At 45.8% G+C, this 19275-nt stretch overlaps 1 protein-coding gene across 14 annotated transcripts; it reads right to left on the bottom strand.

The window, feature by feature from the left end:
* Positions 1-5: 5 nt before the first annotated feature.
* Positions 6-18546, bottom strand: LOC120820794 (serum response factor). Of its 14 annotated transcripts, none has more exons than XM_040178951.2 (8): positions 16559-18546; positions 12972-13238; positions 5363-5603; positions 3788-3946; positions 3436-3546; positions 2715-2912; positions 2506-2631; positions 6-2006 (listed from the first exon to the last, which is right to left on the bottom strand). In XM_040178951.2, the coding sequence occupies exons 1-8, from the start codon at positions 17192-17194 to the stop codon at positions 1969-1971; spliced, it is 1776 nt and encodes a 591-aa protein (XP_040034885.1). In that variant the 5' UTR covers positions 17195-18546; the 3' UTR covers positions 6-1968. The 14 variants fall into 14 exon arrangements, with proteins under 14 accessions (XP_040034885.1, XP_040034881.1, XP_040034887.1 ...); XM_040178947.2 differs by having other exon boundaries at positions 2531-2631; XM_040178953.2 differs by having other exon boundaries at positions 2506-2607.
* Between the last annotated feature and the right edge of the window lie 729 nt (positions 18547-19275).

The raw sequence follows: 19275 nt of genomic DNA, 5'->3' as shown, positions 1-19275 counted from the left end.
GAATATGTGGTCATTATTTGAACGGGTCATGGTTCATCTCTTTATTACAAAATGTCTGTACAATAAAACTAAAATACATATAACCATTTCTCTCAATGACAAGGTGTCCAATAATCCCCTTTTAAAATAGTATGTTTTAAAAATTGCCAGAAGAGGGGGAATCAAATGTCTTGCGCCTGTACATTTCCTACACAGACAATCCTTGAGGTTGACATGACGCCGACCAGAGGACATTGAGCGAGCGTCAAAATGGGTACCTCATCCTCTACCTCTCTTTGGCTTCACGCCCGCATGCTCAGGCATCCGGCTAATTCTGTACAAATTCGTCCCAAACTCTCACATGTTAAGTTTTGTACGGTGGTTTTGAAATAAGTACATCCTGCATGTCCCATGCCTAGAAGTGATTTAGACCGTAACCCTAGAGAGGCACTGTGGTGCAGAAAGAAGGCTCTGTCTCAGAACGCCATGTCGGTGATAGCAGAGGTATGTCCTGCCTTAAAGCAGTACATCAATAATTCAAAGCACCTGAAGTCACTTCTCCTAAATAAGTCATACTGACTTTTGTAATACTACAGCATTGACTATGCCCCAAACAAGAGTGCATCCATACATGGAAACAATGCTTTAATAGCAGTACTGAAGGGGAACTGGCAGGTCTATACAGTGTCGCGTTGAGCAAGACATTTGTGTCCAATGACTCAAGTCAGTAATCAAGGTTAAAGTTATGCAGTCAAGTGGTGGCAATGGTTTGCTTTTTTAAAACAAAGTGTATGTGGTTTTCATGACCATAAACAAATATAGTGATGAAAAGCTGTTAAGTTTGTTTCCCATAGAAGGGACGTCAAAAGTTGTTACATAAAGAGTGAACATAGTAATCAATGTGAAGATGTGTGTTTATGTCACACTTGTGCTGCCTTTGTGTGTGTGTGTGTGTGTGTGTGTGTGTGCGCGCACAAATGAAAACATAGATAGCAATGGGTCAAAAGGTGAGATTTCAATCTGATTGTCATAGTTAACGTATTTCACGCCGAGAAAGTGCCAGATCAGGGAGGGAAAAATGATGTCATCTTTAAGTAAATCCAAATTCAAATGTTTTGCTTTACATGTTGTGACCAAGGTACTTGATCCTGTTTGAGGGACAGTCCTACAAATCTCACTCACAAAACATGTAGAAAAGAAAATCAAATCCAGCTCCCCGCCTTCATCTTGTAGTTAAAACTCCCACCAGCACACAAACATATGATCGTATATTAATCTTTTTTTTTCAGGCAAGTCATTTCCAAGTACATACAAAACCACTACGTAAAAAAACAACTACATGCCGATGCACCAACTAAACAAGGCTAAAAATAGAGTTATCAAAAAAAACAACTATATACATTTCCAAAAGTCAATAAGCGCCTCCCCTCCTATCATTTACAACCCCTAGATATGCGTGGGCACACACACACACGCACGCACGCACACCCCCCCCCCCCCACACACACACACACGCGGTTGTGCACAAGTTGCTCACACTGGAACATTCAGACAAACACATGTCTCTTTGGCTGGTGTGAAGCTGTGGCACCTTGCAGCGCGCGTGTGTGTGTGTGTGCGTACACATGTAATTACAAAATTCAACAAAAAAATAAAACACGCACACACAAAAAAAAAAATCAAAGGGCATAGAAAATGGGTTCTTTTGATGGATGTTGTGATATATTTCCTATGCATTTGCAAATATATATATATATATATATATATATATTTATATACCAAAAAACATACAAGGGTCAGCCACAGGGCCCTTGATTGTGTGTGAAGATGTACTTTAAAGTCAGGTTGCCAAGTGTGATGTGTGACACTGCAGGAAGGCATCAATAAATAGAGATGTACGCAAGTCCGTCTGCATCGGACAGCTCCGTCCGTCATTCGCTCTTTGAGTTCTGTGCTGCGTCCAAGTTGACCACCTGGAGCTCCGTCAGGTTACTGCTGCTCCCGCCCGACTGCGGGCCAATCACCATCTGGAACACAACATGGCTGCATCAGGAGGCGGTACAAGGGCCCGACACAAGTCACCCCCACTCCCAGCACAGATGGAGGTACTGCTTGGCTACATGCTGCATGTTTATCAAGATTCCAATGAGTTTCTTCCCAGTAATATTCTATACAGTGCAATGTAGAGCATTAGGTTAGTTTCTTTTTTTTTTTAAACAACATTTTTTAATTCTATGGTATTTCTTTTTAAATTCAGTCTAAATACCAGCATATATGAAACCAATTGCTTTCTTCATAACACAGTACTTTATAAAGCTAACTAAAACAACATGCACGCTAAAGTTGTGTTTTGTTAAGTTTGTGCTGAAAGTCACAGGTGAAACAAGCTGCCACTCGATCATTCATTCATCCCCAAAAAAGGGCAACAGCGGACAACCCTGCGGCCTCTGTGTGCCGGTGCTCTGTTAGGATGCATCAGTGCGCTCACGTGGCATGCTGGTTGCATAGGGAATATGAGAGTTTCACTTGTAAAATGCAGATCTTGCCGTACTGGGTGAAGCTGCACCGCTGAAACAGGGATCTGCACCGTGCCTTGAGGTGCTGTGAGGAACACCTGAGGGACACCACCTAAGGTAGGAAACAAAGAACGTTCTTTCATTGCCAAAAGTCAGCAATATGTTTCTTGGAAATGGACCATTTAAAAAAAAATCTGGTTTCTCCATCTGGTGTCTCACCTGAGTCTTGGCCCTGTGCGTGGGACACCTGCATGGCCGAGGTGCCCTGGGAGAAGGCGTTGAGCACTGCCAGCCCCCCGTCAGTCAGCGTCGGGGTGGAGGCGTACATTACTGTGTGCTGGCTGGGGTACATCATGTGACCCGCAACAGACGTTGGCATTGATGAGGTGACAATGGTTGCCGGGAGACTCACCGTTGCTAGAGAGAGCAGAGGAGGGAGGAGAAGGGGAGAGGGAGCAAACGCCACACTGAGTACAGGAGGTGTGTACACGTGTTGGCCAGCAGATGGCACTTGGAACATGGATCCAAAGGCTACTCCTACTCAGGCTGTGTGGAGACGCCACCTTTTGAAAAAATCCAATTTATGTTGTCCTGTAATTCCTGTCCTGTAAAGTCGTCCGGCGGGCCGAGCTGGACCCCCCAGCGGGCCGTATGTTTGACACCCCTGCTCCACAGGGCATCATTCCCACCCATTGAGTTGACCAAACTAAAATTAGGATGTGAAAATTCCTCGGTAAAACGTCAAAAATGCTACTGCATGTCATGCTTATATCAAATAAATATTCATTATCGCACCTTTTTTTTAATGACATTTATGTTAAACTATTTCCACCAACTGGAGCACCAATCAGTTCAGATCAGTTTTTAAATAGAACTACACATCCCCGAGACAAGACGACAGGGTCTTCCAGCAGAGAGAAGAAAACTAAATGGGACTAACCGGTGGAGTTTGTGGAGGTGTGGGAGATGTCCAGGCTGCCGTCACTGTTGGAGCCGGACTGGGCGTTGTGGTGTACCTGGATCGCCTGGAGCTGCTGGGGAACCCCTGGTCCTGAAGACACACAGAGGGGCAACAGCCAACTACAGTCAGTCACAAGTAGCCCCCTCAGTGGAAGTCTTTGCAGCACGATGGACAGAGGAAGTCGTCGTGAAAGTAGAATTAGTAGTCCCACCATTAGGTGCACGATTAGTAGTGAGCAGAAGAGGTCGCATTAAAAGTACTAGTAGCAGCAGCAGCTTTCACTGATGTGATCGTGATTAGCATAAGCAGCCATCGTGGCAAAGCGGGTCACCTGCGAGGGAGACAGCAGCAGGGAAGCGGAAGACAGCCTGCTGTCCCTGCGGAGGCTGCTGGGCAGCAAGGGCCTGACCATGCTGCCCCTGGAGGGCCAGGGAGTGCTGCAGCTGGCTCAGAGGAATGGTGGGAGTGCCAGGGGGTAGAGTAGTGCCTGCTGGAGGGGCACACAGAGGGGGTGAGACTAAATACCAAAGAACAGTATACAATACAGCGTATTCCTGTTTAGCTCGACACAAAAGTGCATGTTTGCAGCTTGTTCCACATCCTCAGGTAAGTACGGTGACCGCTGTGCAGCAAAGCAAGCAGCATGGAGGGATTTTCATTTTTGAAAGTGACACATTTCAAACAAAACACGAAGCCACTTGAAAAAACGCTTACACAGAGGGGACTTGTTACATGACATTTAGATTGTGAATACTTTTGCATGATTCGTTTCATATTCTATTACCAAAGTGTGGTCTCTCACCACATTGCAGTTAATTTAAATTGAGAACATGACTTGGAGTTGCACCATCGTACTTGGTCACATGCATCCATAAATAGTTGCTGCAGGAGGGCGGACCCTTTCAAGCTGTCAGCTGAGGGGGTTTAGTGTGGGAGGGTGTGTTGTTCCACCTGGCATCACCCCTACGTGCTCGACAGGTGGTGAGGAGGAGATGGGGACGGAGCGACAGAGGGGGAGGAAGGGTGGGTGGGAGACAAGGTTGCAGGAGGAGGAGAAAGAAAAAAGAGGGAGGCGGGCACTGACTCACTCATAATAACAGAGTGGCAATTAGTGGGCATCATGTCTGCCACAAAGACTCTTGTTAACAACAACAACAACGTATACTGTATAAGACACAGATAAGATACGATTATATTATTATTATTATAAATATTCTACGTCTTTGGGGGAATCATGAATTCTTTGCATGTCCACATTTGAGGGAGTGGGAGGCAGTATTGAAACCATGAAAAGGAAGTATAATACTGGGAAAAGCCAATTTAGAGACACCCAAGGATCCGTCACGCCGGCCCGTGTCCTCGTTGCGTTGGTGCAGTAGAGAGCCCATGTGCTTAAGAGTGCATCTATGGAAGTCCCCTTCCCCTCCCCCCAATGGAGGCCCATCTCTAGTTCAGGACCGCTGGGTCATCGTGCTCCCGCTCCAGTGAGTTAGCAATTAGAATTTCAGCCACTGATCCTTCATTGAATATTCATAACTAATTAAGGGCCGTGCTCGTCATCCCTCATTGCCTTGCCTATTGTCTCGCTCTCACCTAATTATTCCGGACCCCGATTGACAATCAAAGGCAGAGCCGGGCGCCAGTAGACTAGGCCCTCCTGGACACCGAAGGCTTTGTAAAACCCAAGGCTGCCGAGTGGTGACGACTGGCTATGAAGGGCTGTTGTGTGATGTTAACAGCTTGAAGAGAGAGCGGGGCACGACCACTTCAAGACAGCGGAGGTCAAGGCACACTACAATTCTAATTCTAATAAGGCTCCACAACAGTGATGGTCACAAGACATGAAGGCATCACTTCAACTCTTAAGGAAAAGAGTTGGACACTTAAAAAGAGCGCTGCTACATACCAGGCATGAACGTGAAGCCGCTGGGCAGCTGCATGACCCCTGCAGAGCCTGCGGCAGTTTTGAGGACGGTGCCGTTGGCGCTGATGTTGCCGCTCGCCGAGACGGGGGCCAGGTAGTTGGTGATGGGAAACGAAGAGCCGCTGCTCACCTGCATGGTGGTGGAGGTGGTGGGCACGGTGCACTGGGCGCTGCTAGTACTGCCCGGTAGGCTGGCTACCGTGAAGGTGGGCTTCAGGGTATCCTGTGTGAGAACACACACACACTATCATTAGATCAAGATAAGGGCAGATCTTTGGTGGAAATTCAAAATCAGTACTGGATTCTGTCAAAGGGAGACGACAACGTCGAGGGGACTTTTGGTTTTCTGTTTCCATAAATTTGAAGAACTTGACAGGCCGTCTAAAAAAGGAACCATGGTATCAACTCAAAAAGCACTTGCTCCTCCAATTCCTATAATGCAACTCAATAGTGCCTTCAGTGACTGGTCAATGCAAACACCTTTTAGAAAGAAAAAAAACCTTATTCAACCAGAGGCAAACTGTTGCGCAGCAGTTGCATTACAAGGTACTAAGGAATGCAAATATGAAGAGTGCATATAAACCAAATATAAACCACGTAGCTTATGAATAACCCCCACGTCTTCATTTTATATGATATCCCTAATGACGTCATCAGTTGCTTGTGTTTCCAGCTTATGCCAGTGAAAAGGTTTCACATAAGGACACCTCGAACAACACCATTAATTAGGGCTTTTCCTCTTTGACCCGAGGAGGCTGGAGTACTTGCATACTGGATGGGAGGGGGGGGGCAGACCCCACAGTGGGCTTTAATAGAGGAAAAGCAAATGACATACACAAGTCCTGGGACCCCTCTAATTGTTGCCACATGTGATATTGTGTGCAGTGCCGGGAGCGTTTTCTGTTTTCAGGTCCAGATGGGCCAAAAGCTGCATTTAAATTGAAAAAAAAGGGTACAATTCTTGAGTGTTCAGCAAAGAAGGCGATTAAACACTAATCAGCAAACACTTAACAAAACCCCTACAAGTGACACACACACACACACACACACACACACACACACACACACACACACACACATCACTCATCACTCATCACGCAAACCTATGTCAGTTAAGAGCCAACCATGGCAAGTCACAACTTCTGCACACTTTGTTGAGCACAACTATCTGACCATGTGACATCGCCCAGAAGATGTGTAGAAACTTCTGATCACTGGGGGTGAGCCGTAGCGAGTAAAGCCAATGTGAACATGTTGGGGATTGGGCTGCTGGATGAGAGAGGGGGAGGGACAGGGGGGAGACAGGGAGGAGCCGGTAAACCAATGATACCCAATAGCAGAATGGGAACAACCATATACAGGCATGTAAACGTTTTCCTGTTGCTCTGGGATCAGTGGAAACAGGCAGAAAATCACAGATCCAACACCACTGCGCAGGGGAGGGGGGGCAGAGGACATTTAAAAAAATATATATATGGCCGAGGACATGCAGCTCTCTTTGGGTTAGGGCTGAATTTATAGGATACAACCAGCATTCTTTACAGTCCGCTGTATCCCATAATGCATTGATGATTTCCTCAGGGTTATCATGTATTGCAGTACAACTTCACAACCCATGTATTTATACTCATTGTAAGTTGCTTTGGATACAAGTCAGCTAAATGGCAAGTAATTCATGTATGTATTTGTGAAATTTGTGTCCCCATTACTGAGGATAGAGAATATTAATTGTGGTGTAAATGAAAGCCTCTGAAGGACATGCCATTCAACGCCTTGTCCTTTGCAGGACTGAGATACAGATGTTGTGTCACAGATCGACACGGTGCGGTGCGGTAACAGATTACGCTTATTACACGAAACCACAGCCATGTGTCACAACAGATGAGCACGCGAGGGAACGGGGTGTGTTGTGTCCTATAAAATGGAAATTCTGAAAAGTTGATTTGTAATGAACAACAGAACGGAGGCGTAGAAGCAGCCCCTTCTATTGGTTTGGAGCACTATTGGTTTTTATATGTGACTGATTACATAGGTGAGGGGTGGATCATCCAGAATGATAAGACCTTCCAAACACGTACTAAGACGCTGACTACTGTAAGGATTAGCTCCCAGCTGCTGGATTAGCTGCTAGTATGGCTCAAAGCATGGGGGAACGGGGTTGTTTTACACAAACCACTCAAAATCAACAGGAAGGAACGGTTGGGTTATCAGCTCGTCTGCAGCGCAGATCCGAGGGGCTCGACGGTCCAAGGTCCTCCACCTCTTTAGTTAAACACCAGCTGGAAAGTCAAAGAGGGAGGGCCACACACAGGAGTCACAGTTGTTCTGCCCTTTCAACCACGAGGGGGAAGCTGAATAAACTCCCATAAGAACAATATGTTCAGGCCCGTCGCTCACCACAGAGCGGACAACGCCAGTCACAGCTGTCCCCACCTCTTCATTCTCCCAGGAGACTTCTCTGTATTCAAATGATGCGACATGTGTTACATTAATGTTCACAGGAAGTCGGTGCAGGGAGTCCAGATAAGAGAAGAAGGGAGCAGGGACTGGATCATCACAGCGGGGTCATAGCAAGCAGAACTTTGTAGCCACAGACGCAGACCTGGGTGAGGGTCAGGGACAGGATACAAACAGCTGAGGGGACAGACAGCTGGCGGGAAACCTGAGCAGCTCTGAGAGGGAAATTAACCCTTTTCAGGCCAGCTGAGGCAGCACCGCGTGAGTAAAACGACAGCAGCCGCTCTCAGCATTGGGTTCATAGAAGACCGACTGAATTCACCGATGCGCTTTGCCAGATACCATCGCAAAAATGACAAATTTGGCTAGTCATGGGACAGCGTAAGTCTCCGTGAAGTGCTTCACCGTATTATCAAAATATAAACGTATAATTCCATTAAAAGACATGAAACATCAGTCATGCAACAATATTTACGATTATGCTTATAATGCAATGTATGAACATTTACCACATTGATTTTTGGGTGTTTTCTTTGGTAATTTTATTTTTTCCAAATGAGTTTTCAAATCTTACACCATCCCAAGAGATGGCCTTCCTCCTGTGTTTCCACTCGGATCCAACACATGCACCAAAGGTTCTGCTTCACCGATTGATCCTGCAGGGTCTAAAAGGTCTACTAACTACCTCTATCTCTGTGACCTACATAGCGAGCTTCCACTGACCTACTACTTGTTTGACCAGCTCCACGCGTCTTGCGTCTAACTGGCCGGTCTCTAAACAGTGGTGGCTGTTAGTTCAGAGTCAAGGCAGTGCATAGCAAACATCGGCTAAAGCTAATGCATTGCTCCAGAGGAGCCTAAGCCCGGTCAACTCCTGCTCTTCACCTTCATCACTAAAAATTCGTAACGTGCCATGACATTTCCTATCCCCTCCTCTGAACATACGGGAAATCCTAAAATCAGAAGGATCCAGCAATAGAAATCTCATTTACACAATCAATAATTCTACGGGTTCTTTCATTTTTGTAGTTGTGCAACAAAAACACCAAAAGTGAAGAGAGGCTTCCTTATATCTCTGTAAAAGTGCTTTCAAAACATGGTGAAGGGACCTCCTTACATTCACAGACAGCACCCGATGAACCCTGTTTTAAAGCAAGCATAAATGAGAGGAATTAAAAAGAGCAGGACACAAATGATTCCCTCTTCCCGAGGGATTAGTCATTCCCAACTGAAGGTGACAACTGGCGGGCTGGTCCAGCGTTGGCTGCAGAGCCCATTGTGCAGTTTGCTGGCCCTCGTCTAATCTCCCATTTGCTGGCTCCCGTCTCCCCGGCTGTCACCCTGCCAGCAACATGGAATTTGCAGCTCCATTTGGGACTGCTAAAAAAGGCAAGGCAGCCCAAGTGGAGGAGGTGCAGCCAATGGCGGCTGACCTGTGCAGTTGCTTGCTGTAAAATAAGGGGGTTGAAAGGGAGGGGGGCGCTTTCCTCCCCTCTAACACAGCCAGCATGCTGCTCTCCCTGCAGACAACGCCAGAATCCCTCAGAGAACGCAACCCCTCTAGATACAGGCCGTTTAGGAGCACCCTGGTGCCAAGAGCGCATATCTGAGAAGTACATTAACTTTCCATTATGGGATTCTCTTGTCACCTACTTCAAGGCACTGCTGTGCTCCACAGCAGCAGTTCAGACAGGAAGAAAGAAAGATTGAAAAACTGTGAAATACTTTCTTTTCAAGGATATTTCGCCATTTAAGTGTGTGAATTACTCATCAAATCACTTCCCCAGGGAGAAATTGCATGCAATTTGTTCAATAAAGAGGCTGTCAGATCTGCCGCAGGGCCTCCAAACAGACACAATGAAAGGAAAACAAGCATGGCAGCTGTTGGTACGGACATTTTGCTTGCAACATTACCGCAATAAAGACAACGCAATCCTGGGTAATGAGCAGGAAGGAAACAAAGGCTTCACCAAGACTACAACAGCAAGTCTGAGCAGCATGGAAGAGAGAGATGGAGATAGGGAGGGAAGGAGAGAAAGTGAGAGAAGGAAGAGGAGACCGAGATGCTGAGAATCCTGTCCTATGCTAGATCCTCTAAGCAAACATCAGTTGTGGGATTTGCCATCCCCCCACTTCCAAAAATAACCATAAAAACATCTGCACTGTAGGCTCATTTAATATCAAGACAGCCGCAGAAGCAAAAACCACCTAAAGACCTGCCGGGGGACGCCTCAATAGTTACAAATGTACCCTCATCGTGAAGTGTTGGTATTCATTTTGGGTGCTACTCCTTCTCCCTTGACCTTCCTCATTTCACCTCTGTATTAGACATAACGTTTCCCAGAATGCATTTGTACTGCCCTTGGATTGTTATCCAAGGGCAGTATTGAACTTGTTGTCTCTTCAGCTGTTGGTTTTGAGTGCTTAATGTTCGCTACAAGAGCAAGAACAGAAGAGGGGCGGTTCTCCAGTTATGGAACTTGAAACGTATCGTCTTTTTACTTTAATGTGGCATTCAGATATATAATAAAAACACTGGGAATGGGTTAATACATAGATTAAGTCGATGCCAAACCAAGTTTCTGGAAAGAGACCAGGGTCTTCATACCGATACCTTTCACAGCTAGATGACATTTCACAAGCTTAGTTTTCAGTACCCAATTTAAGCCTAGTGACATTGGCCTCGGAGTCAATTCGCACCAGCTAGATAGGAATCAGAAACTCTGCATGGTGGTGTCAGGCTGTCCATGACCAAAGATATCCTTAGAAGTCCTTCTACAGTCATACTTGTTTTGGCTAAGAAGATTAGTTGATTTAACTGACAGATCTAAAAAAGGGACTTCCTCCAGAAAGAAAGGGTTTGAAAATTCATCGTAATCATTTGGGAGGAAAGGCCAGCTCTTCCAAAGGAGGAGAGAGAGCGACACTAGGCCGGCCTTCAACACTGGATCCTTCCTACAAAGCACTCTCGCTAGTTTCTCAAGATTACCAACCATAGCTTTGAATCTCTGTTCAGATTTCTTGAAAGTCAGTTATTCATCTAAAAAAAAAAAAGGAATTACCAAACGGAGACATTTTAGTCACTTACTGCAAGACCAAACAGAGAGGGGTCAGCCCTAATAATGTAACTTGCATCCTTTTCAGGCTCAAACTTTAACAAACAATCAAACACAGCAATCAGCTATGGAAGTTGGAGGGTGACAAAGCATAACTCGGACACTGCAAGATCCATTCCACCAATGCAAGTGCATTTAGGAAGAAACTCATTTTGGGGAATAGCGTGGAGATTTATAATTTAAGTTGAAACCCAACAGGAAACGGTTGATCCTTTAGTAATAAACATATGGTGTTACATGTTGAAAATTGGAGGATGGCTTTGTTGGTCTTTTATCCTGGAAGGGACGTAGATCGGAGTCACTGCAAATCTCGAATACGAGCTGAGGCCAGTTATTAATGGCAATAAGAACAAAACACACTTATCATTTAACCCTTTGTCCTCTGCTTCTCCAAAAAGTCCTTCAACCCCCCCCCCCCACCGCGCCGAACTGTTTAGACTAGCGTGCACTGTATGTATGACATACTCCTCTCTTGATGAATAGTGTCCAGACGCTGCAGAGGAGAAATGAATCCTCCGAAAGCAAACTCCAATCGCCCTGTCCTAATCACAACGTCGCTGATCCCGACCCGGATCACATTACCACAACTTTGAGTGTCCCTCAGTGATCAAGCTTCATGGGGAGCTCACTGCTCTCCCACACTCGTAATTGCAGCAGGGGGAGGGGGGCGCAAAGGGTACAGCGTCACCGACAGCCACGTAAATAGAGGTCACACAAAACAGGGGTGTAAAATATAGCGCCAATGTTTCCGTTCAGGCCGCTCATATCTACATCCTTACCTCTCCTCCACATCACTAAATGGGTGGGGGTGGGGGGGCGGATCACAGGGCTCCAAAGACAGCTGCAGCTTATAAGGAATGCGAGGGGCCTCAGCCAAGAGAGCAGGCAGGGAAACCATACCATATATGGCAGCAGAGGCCAAATCTAATTTTTATCAATGAGCAGAGCGGGCATGAGAGGGGCTTACCATGCCAGCGCTGATCTCTCATCCACGACGACGTATGGTAGGTGTTAGGTAGTGCCTTATTAAAACAGCAGGCATGCAACCAGGCCTGAAGCGTCTTCAAAGGGGCGTCGTTAAGCCGTGTAAACAACGAGCGGGAGAGGGGAGGCTTCCAGTACCTGAGTACCCGAAGGTGTGGACAGTGAAGAGTGTCCTGCTATGAATTTATCGCCTGGCTTCAAGATCTCAAAGACCTGAGGTTCAACAACCTTTGCAGTGATGGAGTAGAGAATCAGAGACCCAACAGCTTTTTTTTGTTGGGGATGAGGAGGCCAAACGGCAGAGTAATAGCAATCATGAGGACAAATCGAGGAGAAATCTTTTTACACTAAATTCAACTTATTTCTGTCCCTTTTAGATGGTCTGAATGCGGTTCTGCTCAAATATTTTCGGAGGTGCGAGTTCTGTTCACAATCTCAGGGTTTCATCCATGAAGGCGAGACAAAATGAGAGACAAACGGCAAAGTGGTGCATTCAGCCGCTGGCGTGTTTCTCGTCCTAACACAACCCAGACCTACTGTGATTTATCTCTGCGCGCTACGAGGCGCAGAGGTCAGAGAGGTAGAGTGTAGACAGCTCCCTTTAGTGAGCGGGATAACACTCTACTTCTTATCTGGCTCTGCCTTGGGTTCAGAGTTTTCGGTTTAATTAAAAAATGACATGGTGCAAGCAGTGAGTCCAAGACAAAGGCCGTACAAATTAAAGGCAAAAGTTCACAACTGCTTACAATACGATAAAGATTATTAACCACGGCTGCTTTTCTTTGCTCTCCACTATATCCATCAGTGACTCTCTACGGTGTTTGTTTAGCTTATTTGCTATCCAAGTCATGTCTCCAGTAGAATGCAGACAGTGAGTCATAAAGTCTTTCAACAAGTAGGATTGTTTCTGAAAGATGGGAAAATACGCTGTGTGAAGGGGGGGGGGGGGCGGGGGGGGGCTATAAATGTGTGCATTTAATGGGGCTTCACAGCTGTTCTTAATTGTTGTCTCCTTTCCACTTTTGGACTCTAACCTTTGTGTCGCCCATGCTCTCCGACTCAGACACCTGATAGGTGAGGTCCGTCTCCTCGAAGCCCGTGGCGCTCATGCGCTGGTCCGTGGAGGGGTCGGAGCGTGGCGGTGAGTCCGGCGAGTTAAGGCACGTCTGGATCAGAGCTTTGCCCGTTTCACTCGTGATCATGGGTTGGAGTTTGCGCGTGGCAAACGTGTAGACATGACCCGTCTCACTGGCCACAAGTAGCAGGACCTGGGTCCCCGTCAGGGTGGAGAGTTCATATGCCTGGGAAAGAGACAGACGAAACGTAAATAATATGAAAGAGACGGCAGGGCCGAGAGTCTGGCTAAAATTCAAACATCAGAAAGAAGAAAAGAAAAATCAAGTTGGTTCTTTTGTAGAGAATGTAAACTCTACTGGAATGGGAATATGCAGTAAGGATCCAAAACGGTTAATCACTGGGAAGATATGAACGTAGCCAAGAAAACAACTCAAAACTAAAAATACCCCTGTAGTGAACTCTGACGTATAGCACAAACGAAGCTAAAATAACAAGATAAGGCTGCCAGAATACGGAGAGTGATATAGCAGAGAGGCTGATTGCAGCTGGAGCTGCAGTAACCCAGTCCTGATGGAGGACACTAGGAATCATTCCCAACACCCAGGGGAGCAGACTGTGGAAGCAAGGCCATCACAGTCTGCTCCCCTGCTATTCATTGTCTCTCCCACACACACATATATATAAAAAAAGGCAAAAAACGACTACATTCAACTCCATTACACACAGGAAAACACACGCAGAAGCTGCACTCAGATTGAACTCCTTAGCAAGCCTTTTCATCAAAATGAGTCATAAGTTATGTGGAGGCTTCTTGTGGTGAGGGCGCAATGGCATTACCGTCACCTTGGTGAACGCACTACAGTCACAGCCAGCTGATAAATGTGTCATTGAGAGCTGGAACAGGAGGAGACCAATCACATTCAAATTAAAGGCTTTTATCAAGCGGTTATGAAACCATGCATTCATACAGGTCCACTCCACGCTCAAACACTGTTCATTATGGCCACTATCAGTTCAATCCTCTCTATGTGGGAGCATGCTGAACATGGTTGTAGAATGACAGAGCACAGAAAGGCTAAAGATGAGCAGCTGAATGCTACAACACGCTAGTTTCCTCTGAGGATTTTTGATGCGTGTATGCTTTTCTGTGTACGGCAGAAGTGTTAAATCTAACCTCTAGCTGCATGCTTCACCTCTCCACCTGCTAATGCAGCATTACAGAAGCAGGTCATGACCTATACAGCCCCAGCCATCCTCTTCTACCACCATCTCCCCTTGATTCGCTCTGCAGCAGCGACAGGGGAGTCGAACAGAGGCTGATGTTTGACTAACATCCACAGCAGGAAAGACTCATTTGTCACCTTAAATGTGCGAGGTGGTGGCACAAACTAGACCCACAGAATGTATTAATATGTTTTCTTGCCATAATCATTTTCTCATAAATATTCATGTCTGCAAAGTGCCTATTACTGTGGCTGTAATTGTTTCCTCTGTCACAAGAAACGTCCCGGGCAAGCCTACGTATCAAAGCATAAGCTAAACTCACGGATGGTTGCGACTACATACAGCTGCTAGTTGAGCCCAGACGACACCGGGCAAAGGTATGTACGCCCCGGACGGGCACCGGACTACCACATGGCTTGATTAGCTCATAGCCGGAAAGTGAATAAACAATTATTTAGATAATCTCTGTTGTTGGAGACATTCAGCTCCAGGAAATTGTGTCTCATTTCACACGATCAATAAATCAATATATATTGCCAAGCCCTAAATCAAAGATAATCATTAAGTAATGTTATATAGTAGGATTTCAGTTCCTAGTCTAGTATTGTCTTTGCCTGAACAGAATAACAATGTAATAGCTGCATTCCATTTACAGTGGGCCCTGGTAATATGCACGTTGACTCACTTCTGTGGAGTATTGGTGCACTTAAAAAGTAAATGGAGGGACCATTTATGTCTACTTTTCCTGGTACGACAATTAGGTTTTCAGCCAAAAGATCAAAGTAAAACAATAAAAAGGGAAATGTGAAGTCAGGCTCTCTTTTGAAAAGAGAACCAACAGGCTGAGGCGTCACTCGGCGCATCCTTCAAAATTAAACTATATGCTCATCCTAGCAACCAGTTGGAGACCAGTTTACGATGAATCGTTCCACTCCACCCACCTCTTCATTTCTCTGATGCCTGACACGGTGAAGGCAACATTTCCAAAGATCTTTATTCGCACGGTTTGTCAAAACAGTGTTCGTGTTGCCAAGAGCCTACGTAGCGACACCTCAGTTTCCACGACAACAGTCTGAGATGAATACATAAAAAAAGAGAAATAGAGCCGAATGCACACTACATGCTCTTCGAAAAGAACATGACTCTCACTACAATAAAGAATTGGGTTTATTTAAAAGTCATAATAAAAAATGGTCATGTCAACAGCAAAAAAAAAAAAAACATTACTGTGCATCTGGTCAGCCAATCTGGCCTCCAAATAACTTACTTTGGATTCCTTGTTGCCAAATAGCATATCTTATCAGTTGTGGATTTCCTGTTTAATAGTGCTTTGGTACTAAATTCAATGCAGGAAATGAATATGACCAAGAAGAGAGTTCTGTCGTCCTTAACATCAACTAAAGACACACCTCTTCAGACTCTACCTCGACTAAAAGACTAATTAGTAATACTAATAGAGAACAAATTGTAGCACTTAAATTGTACTGGTAACGCCACGTATCTATAGCAAATTGGCTTATTTCAGGATATTGCTCTTGTTTTTCTGAGTTTGCATCCCTATGGTTGAATGCACTTATTGTAAGTCGCTTTGGATAAAAGCGTCAGCTAAATGACATGTAATGTAACTACTTCTGTGCCAGACCCATCTGACAAAACTGGAACCTGGACATGTCGTGATTGAGGTGGATGAGGCCAGACGCTTGTGTCACAATGTTGGGTTCCATACTGCGTGCACAGCTCCGCTCTCCTGTTGCAGTGCTCTCCGACTGTCCTCTGATCTGCTTTCCCTGGGGTTTAGTCAGCTGTTGGCAACTACAGGCCTGCTGCTGCTCACTGTCTGCAAGCAAAGCCCTGCTTCCAAATGACAGAAGGGACAGCCTGTGTGCACCCAGGCCTACTGCTGAGAACTAGCTTTACGTGTACATAAAATCTTGGAAATCTTGTGTGCCAGGCCACGTGTGTGAGAGAGATAGTTGCAGTGAGTGGGTCTTAAATAGAATTTATTTGCCGAAGTCTATTTCAAGCCAATTGAATGTCACAACTGTTGCCCCCCCACCGCTTGTTTTTGTCTTTTTATAAAGAAAGGAATCTGTACAAGATTTACTGCAGGTTAAATGCCTTTTCATAAAATGAGGGCCCACTATTCCATGTTTCAATCCCATAGTATATTTCCCACTGATATGTTATGATACTGTTATGATTCGACGGCTTATGAAGAGGTCATCAATTTCATGAATTACATAATTCAGTTTATCAAGACGTTGCACTAATAAAATGTTACTGCAGTGGAATGAGATCCAAAGGAAATCACCCGACTCACCTTTTTCATAATACCAGTCTTCCTCTTGCTGAAAGTGGTGTAACGTCTCAACTTGTTGTCAATAAATTCCATCTTTATCTTGACGCGCCCACGTGTTTTCTTCCCCGGCTTTGCCCCCGCGACGCCCCCCGGGACCATGCCGTAACCTCCGGGAGGTATTCCCACCTCTTGTCCCGGCCCCGCTGCTTCCATCTCCCCCCTCTCTCGTTTCACCCCTCTCCGGCTGTCCCCCAGTGAACCCACCGGATCGTCATCCTCTGCGGAGTCAGAGTCATTGTCCGAGCCGCTGCACAGAGGCGCGCTTTCCCTGTCCGGGTCGAACCTGGCTCCGTGCGCCAACCCAACTCCCGCGGGCACCATGTTGCTCTGGACGGCGGTCTGTAGAGGGGTCATCCCAATGCCGTTCCCCGGTCTCACACCTCTCGAACACCCTGGACCGTTAGCCCCCAGCATCCCGATGGCGTCTCTCTCCCCCTGTCGCCCGTCACTCTCGCAGACCCCAGGTAAAGCTTGCCCTGCTCTGACTAAAACGGGACGGATCCCGCTGCCGACAATCGCCAACCCGTGTCCCGTGTTACCTCTGCCCGAAGAGGACCCGTTTCCAGATGGTGCCGATCCAAGCCGGCTCGGTAACATTCTATTTATGCAATTGAATCGAGTCTCTGAACGCCAGCTAAAGGAGCTGGAGCGCGTTGTGTCGGAAATGGCTGATAAATCGCATAGGCTACACGCCCGGGCTACAACACGTAGGCAAACCAGACCCGTTTGGAGATAAGAGACTACGGTTTGGAGAACCGCGACAAACTTTCGAAAGTGACGCTAACGCCAAGACCCTTCAACCCGCCTCGGTTTGGTTCACCCCCTCCTCTATTACCAAAACTCGGAGCACTTTCTCAAAAAGGAAAACGCGAACAGCGCCCTCGATGTCGATCCGCCATGTTACGTAGTCCGCATTGCGAGCAGAAGACAACGCCGTTGTTGGCCTGTTGGCGTCCAAATGCAGGTTTCCGGGACACTAAACTGAAGTATTATTCCGGTCTTCCTAGTAAAGTCACGCATAAAAACGTCATTTTTTAAAACACCGTTTGAGACAGCGTATGAATATTACAATCCAGGAACTACTTTCCTCCTTATAAAGAGATACAACGTGTCCTTATTTGGTGCTGTCTCTCCTTATTTGGTGAGTCACAGTGCTTCCCGTCGATTGGCTGAGGGTTATCTGAGTAGCGCTGTCATTGGTCAAGAAAAACGCCCATTGGAATAAATACCAAAATGGTTGCGCTACCGACAACGTCACCGTGGACCGACAGAGGCACCACAATAACAAAACATCCAACTTTTTATTCCCCACAGATTGTACTGTTAAACCACAAACAATGTTTTTACAGAGCCATATCACACACATATCTCTATAATTGTCAAAGAATTTTTTCGGACTTATTTTATTTTGTGTCGTCTATCTCTATCTATCTATGTTGATGAATGTCTGAGTGAGTTTAGATTATTTCTACTGATGGTAGGAGAAGTTATAATTATTTCTAGAAAATAAAGATTACAAAATGTAGAAGCAATGTTTGAGTCATGTGGCAGGGCCACTTAATCTGTATAGTAATTTGCCTTTTTCACAGCAGACATTTGGCTTCAACTTGTCACATCAGGAAAAGCTTAGGTGCAATTATTGACGTTAACAATAGCTATTAATGGGTCCGAGTAAAACATGTGAGACAGAATGTACAATAGGCTACCAGGACCTACACAGGTGTTTTTCTTCCAAATGTGTTCTGTCAAGGGCGTAACTACGCATCGTTTGGGGGGGGTCTGTCCCCCCCAATACAACACAACGGGGGGTCCATCGGCCATAGCGTCCAGCGGACCCCCCTAATGTCTAAACCATGGTTGCACCCTTGTGTTCCGTGTCAAGAGCCCTTAGAGGAAATCTGTCAGCAGCCCTTGTTGTTCCTCTGACAGTATTTGAAAAGATGCTGTAAAGACCCCACGTGCAGTAGGTTAAAACAAATGCCACATAGCCTGTCATGGTATATTCAAATCATTTCTCAATCAAGATTTGTTGGCGAGGTGATAAGGGAATATTATTTAAATGTACAGTATATGTATGGTCTTTCACTGACATGACAGCTGTTTTAGATGTAAATGCCATTGAAAAAAGTTGGACCTCATTAAGACCTCCTTGTCAGTTTGGACGACACGTACACACTTATTTTACTGAGTGGCATTAGACCCTTCCCTTTTTTGCGGTCCAAACATTACAAAAAAACAAATCATGAGGGCCCACGCATTAGGACCACGTGGAAACAGCAGCCGCTCAGGCTCTCTGTCCCCAGTCACCACGCTCCTCTTCGGCCTGCTATGACAGTAGTAGATATTTGATATATTGATTGTTTTAGATATACCGCTACGGATTACTGTTTAGATCATGTATTCTTTAAATATATGCTTGTTTATCACGTTGAACTCATCTAGGGTCTCATTGACACACCCCAGTGTGACCTTTTACTGGTAAAAGAGTGGCGCAGCAGCTGGATGTTTAGAAGCAGGACCACACAGGTTAGGTGCAAACAAAGCAGCTGTTTACTTCACCAATAATGATCACAAAACATGGCAGTCATCTTATTCTAAAGTGGACTGGCCACATGTGGTCCAGGCAGCAGCAGCACTTTATTTAGTCTGGCAGTATTTTACAGCCGGCCACTAACGAG

Source organism: Gasterosteus aculeatus, chromosome 6, assembly GCF_964276395.1.
Source record: "Gasterosteus aculeatus chromosome 6, fGasAcu3.hap1.1, whole genome shotgun sequence".
Classification (NCBI taxonomy): Eukaryota; Metazoa; Chordata; class Actinopteri; order Perciformes; family Gasterosteidae; genus Gasterosteus; species Gasterosteus aculeatus.
The sequence above is the reverse complement of the archived record's forward strand: the minus strand, read 5'-3'. Positions and strand labels throughout refer to the sequence as shown.

What these genes read in the sequence shown, in the direction of transcription:
- LOC120820794 (XM_040178947.2), bottom strand. Translation starts at nt 17,194, where the DNA reads ATGTTACCGAGCCGGCTTGGATCGGCACCATCTGGAAACGGGTCCTCT. An exon ending in AGACTGGTATTATGAAAAAG is followed by an intron (nt 13,239 to 16,558) that starts GTGAGTCGGGTG and finishes TCTCTTTCCCAG; the next exon opens with GCATATGAACTCTCCACCCT. An exon ending in CAGCGGTGCAGCTTCACCCA is followed by an intron (nt 2,007 to 2,530) that starts GTACGGCAAGAT and finishes GTTGTGTTCCAG; the next exon opens with ATGGTGATTGGCCCGCAGTC.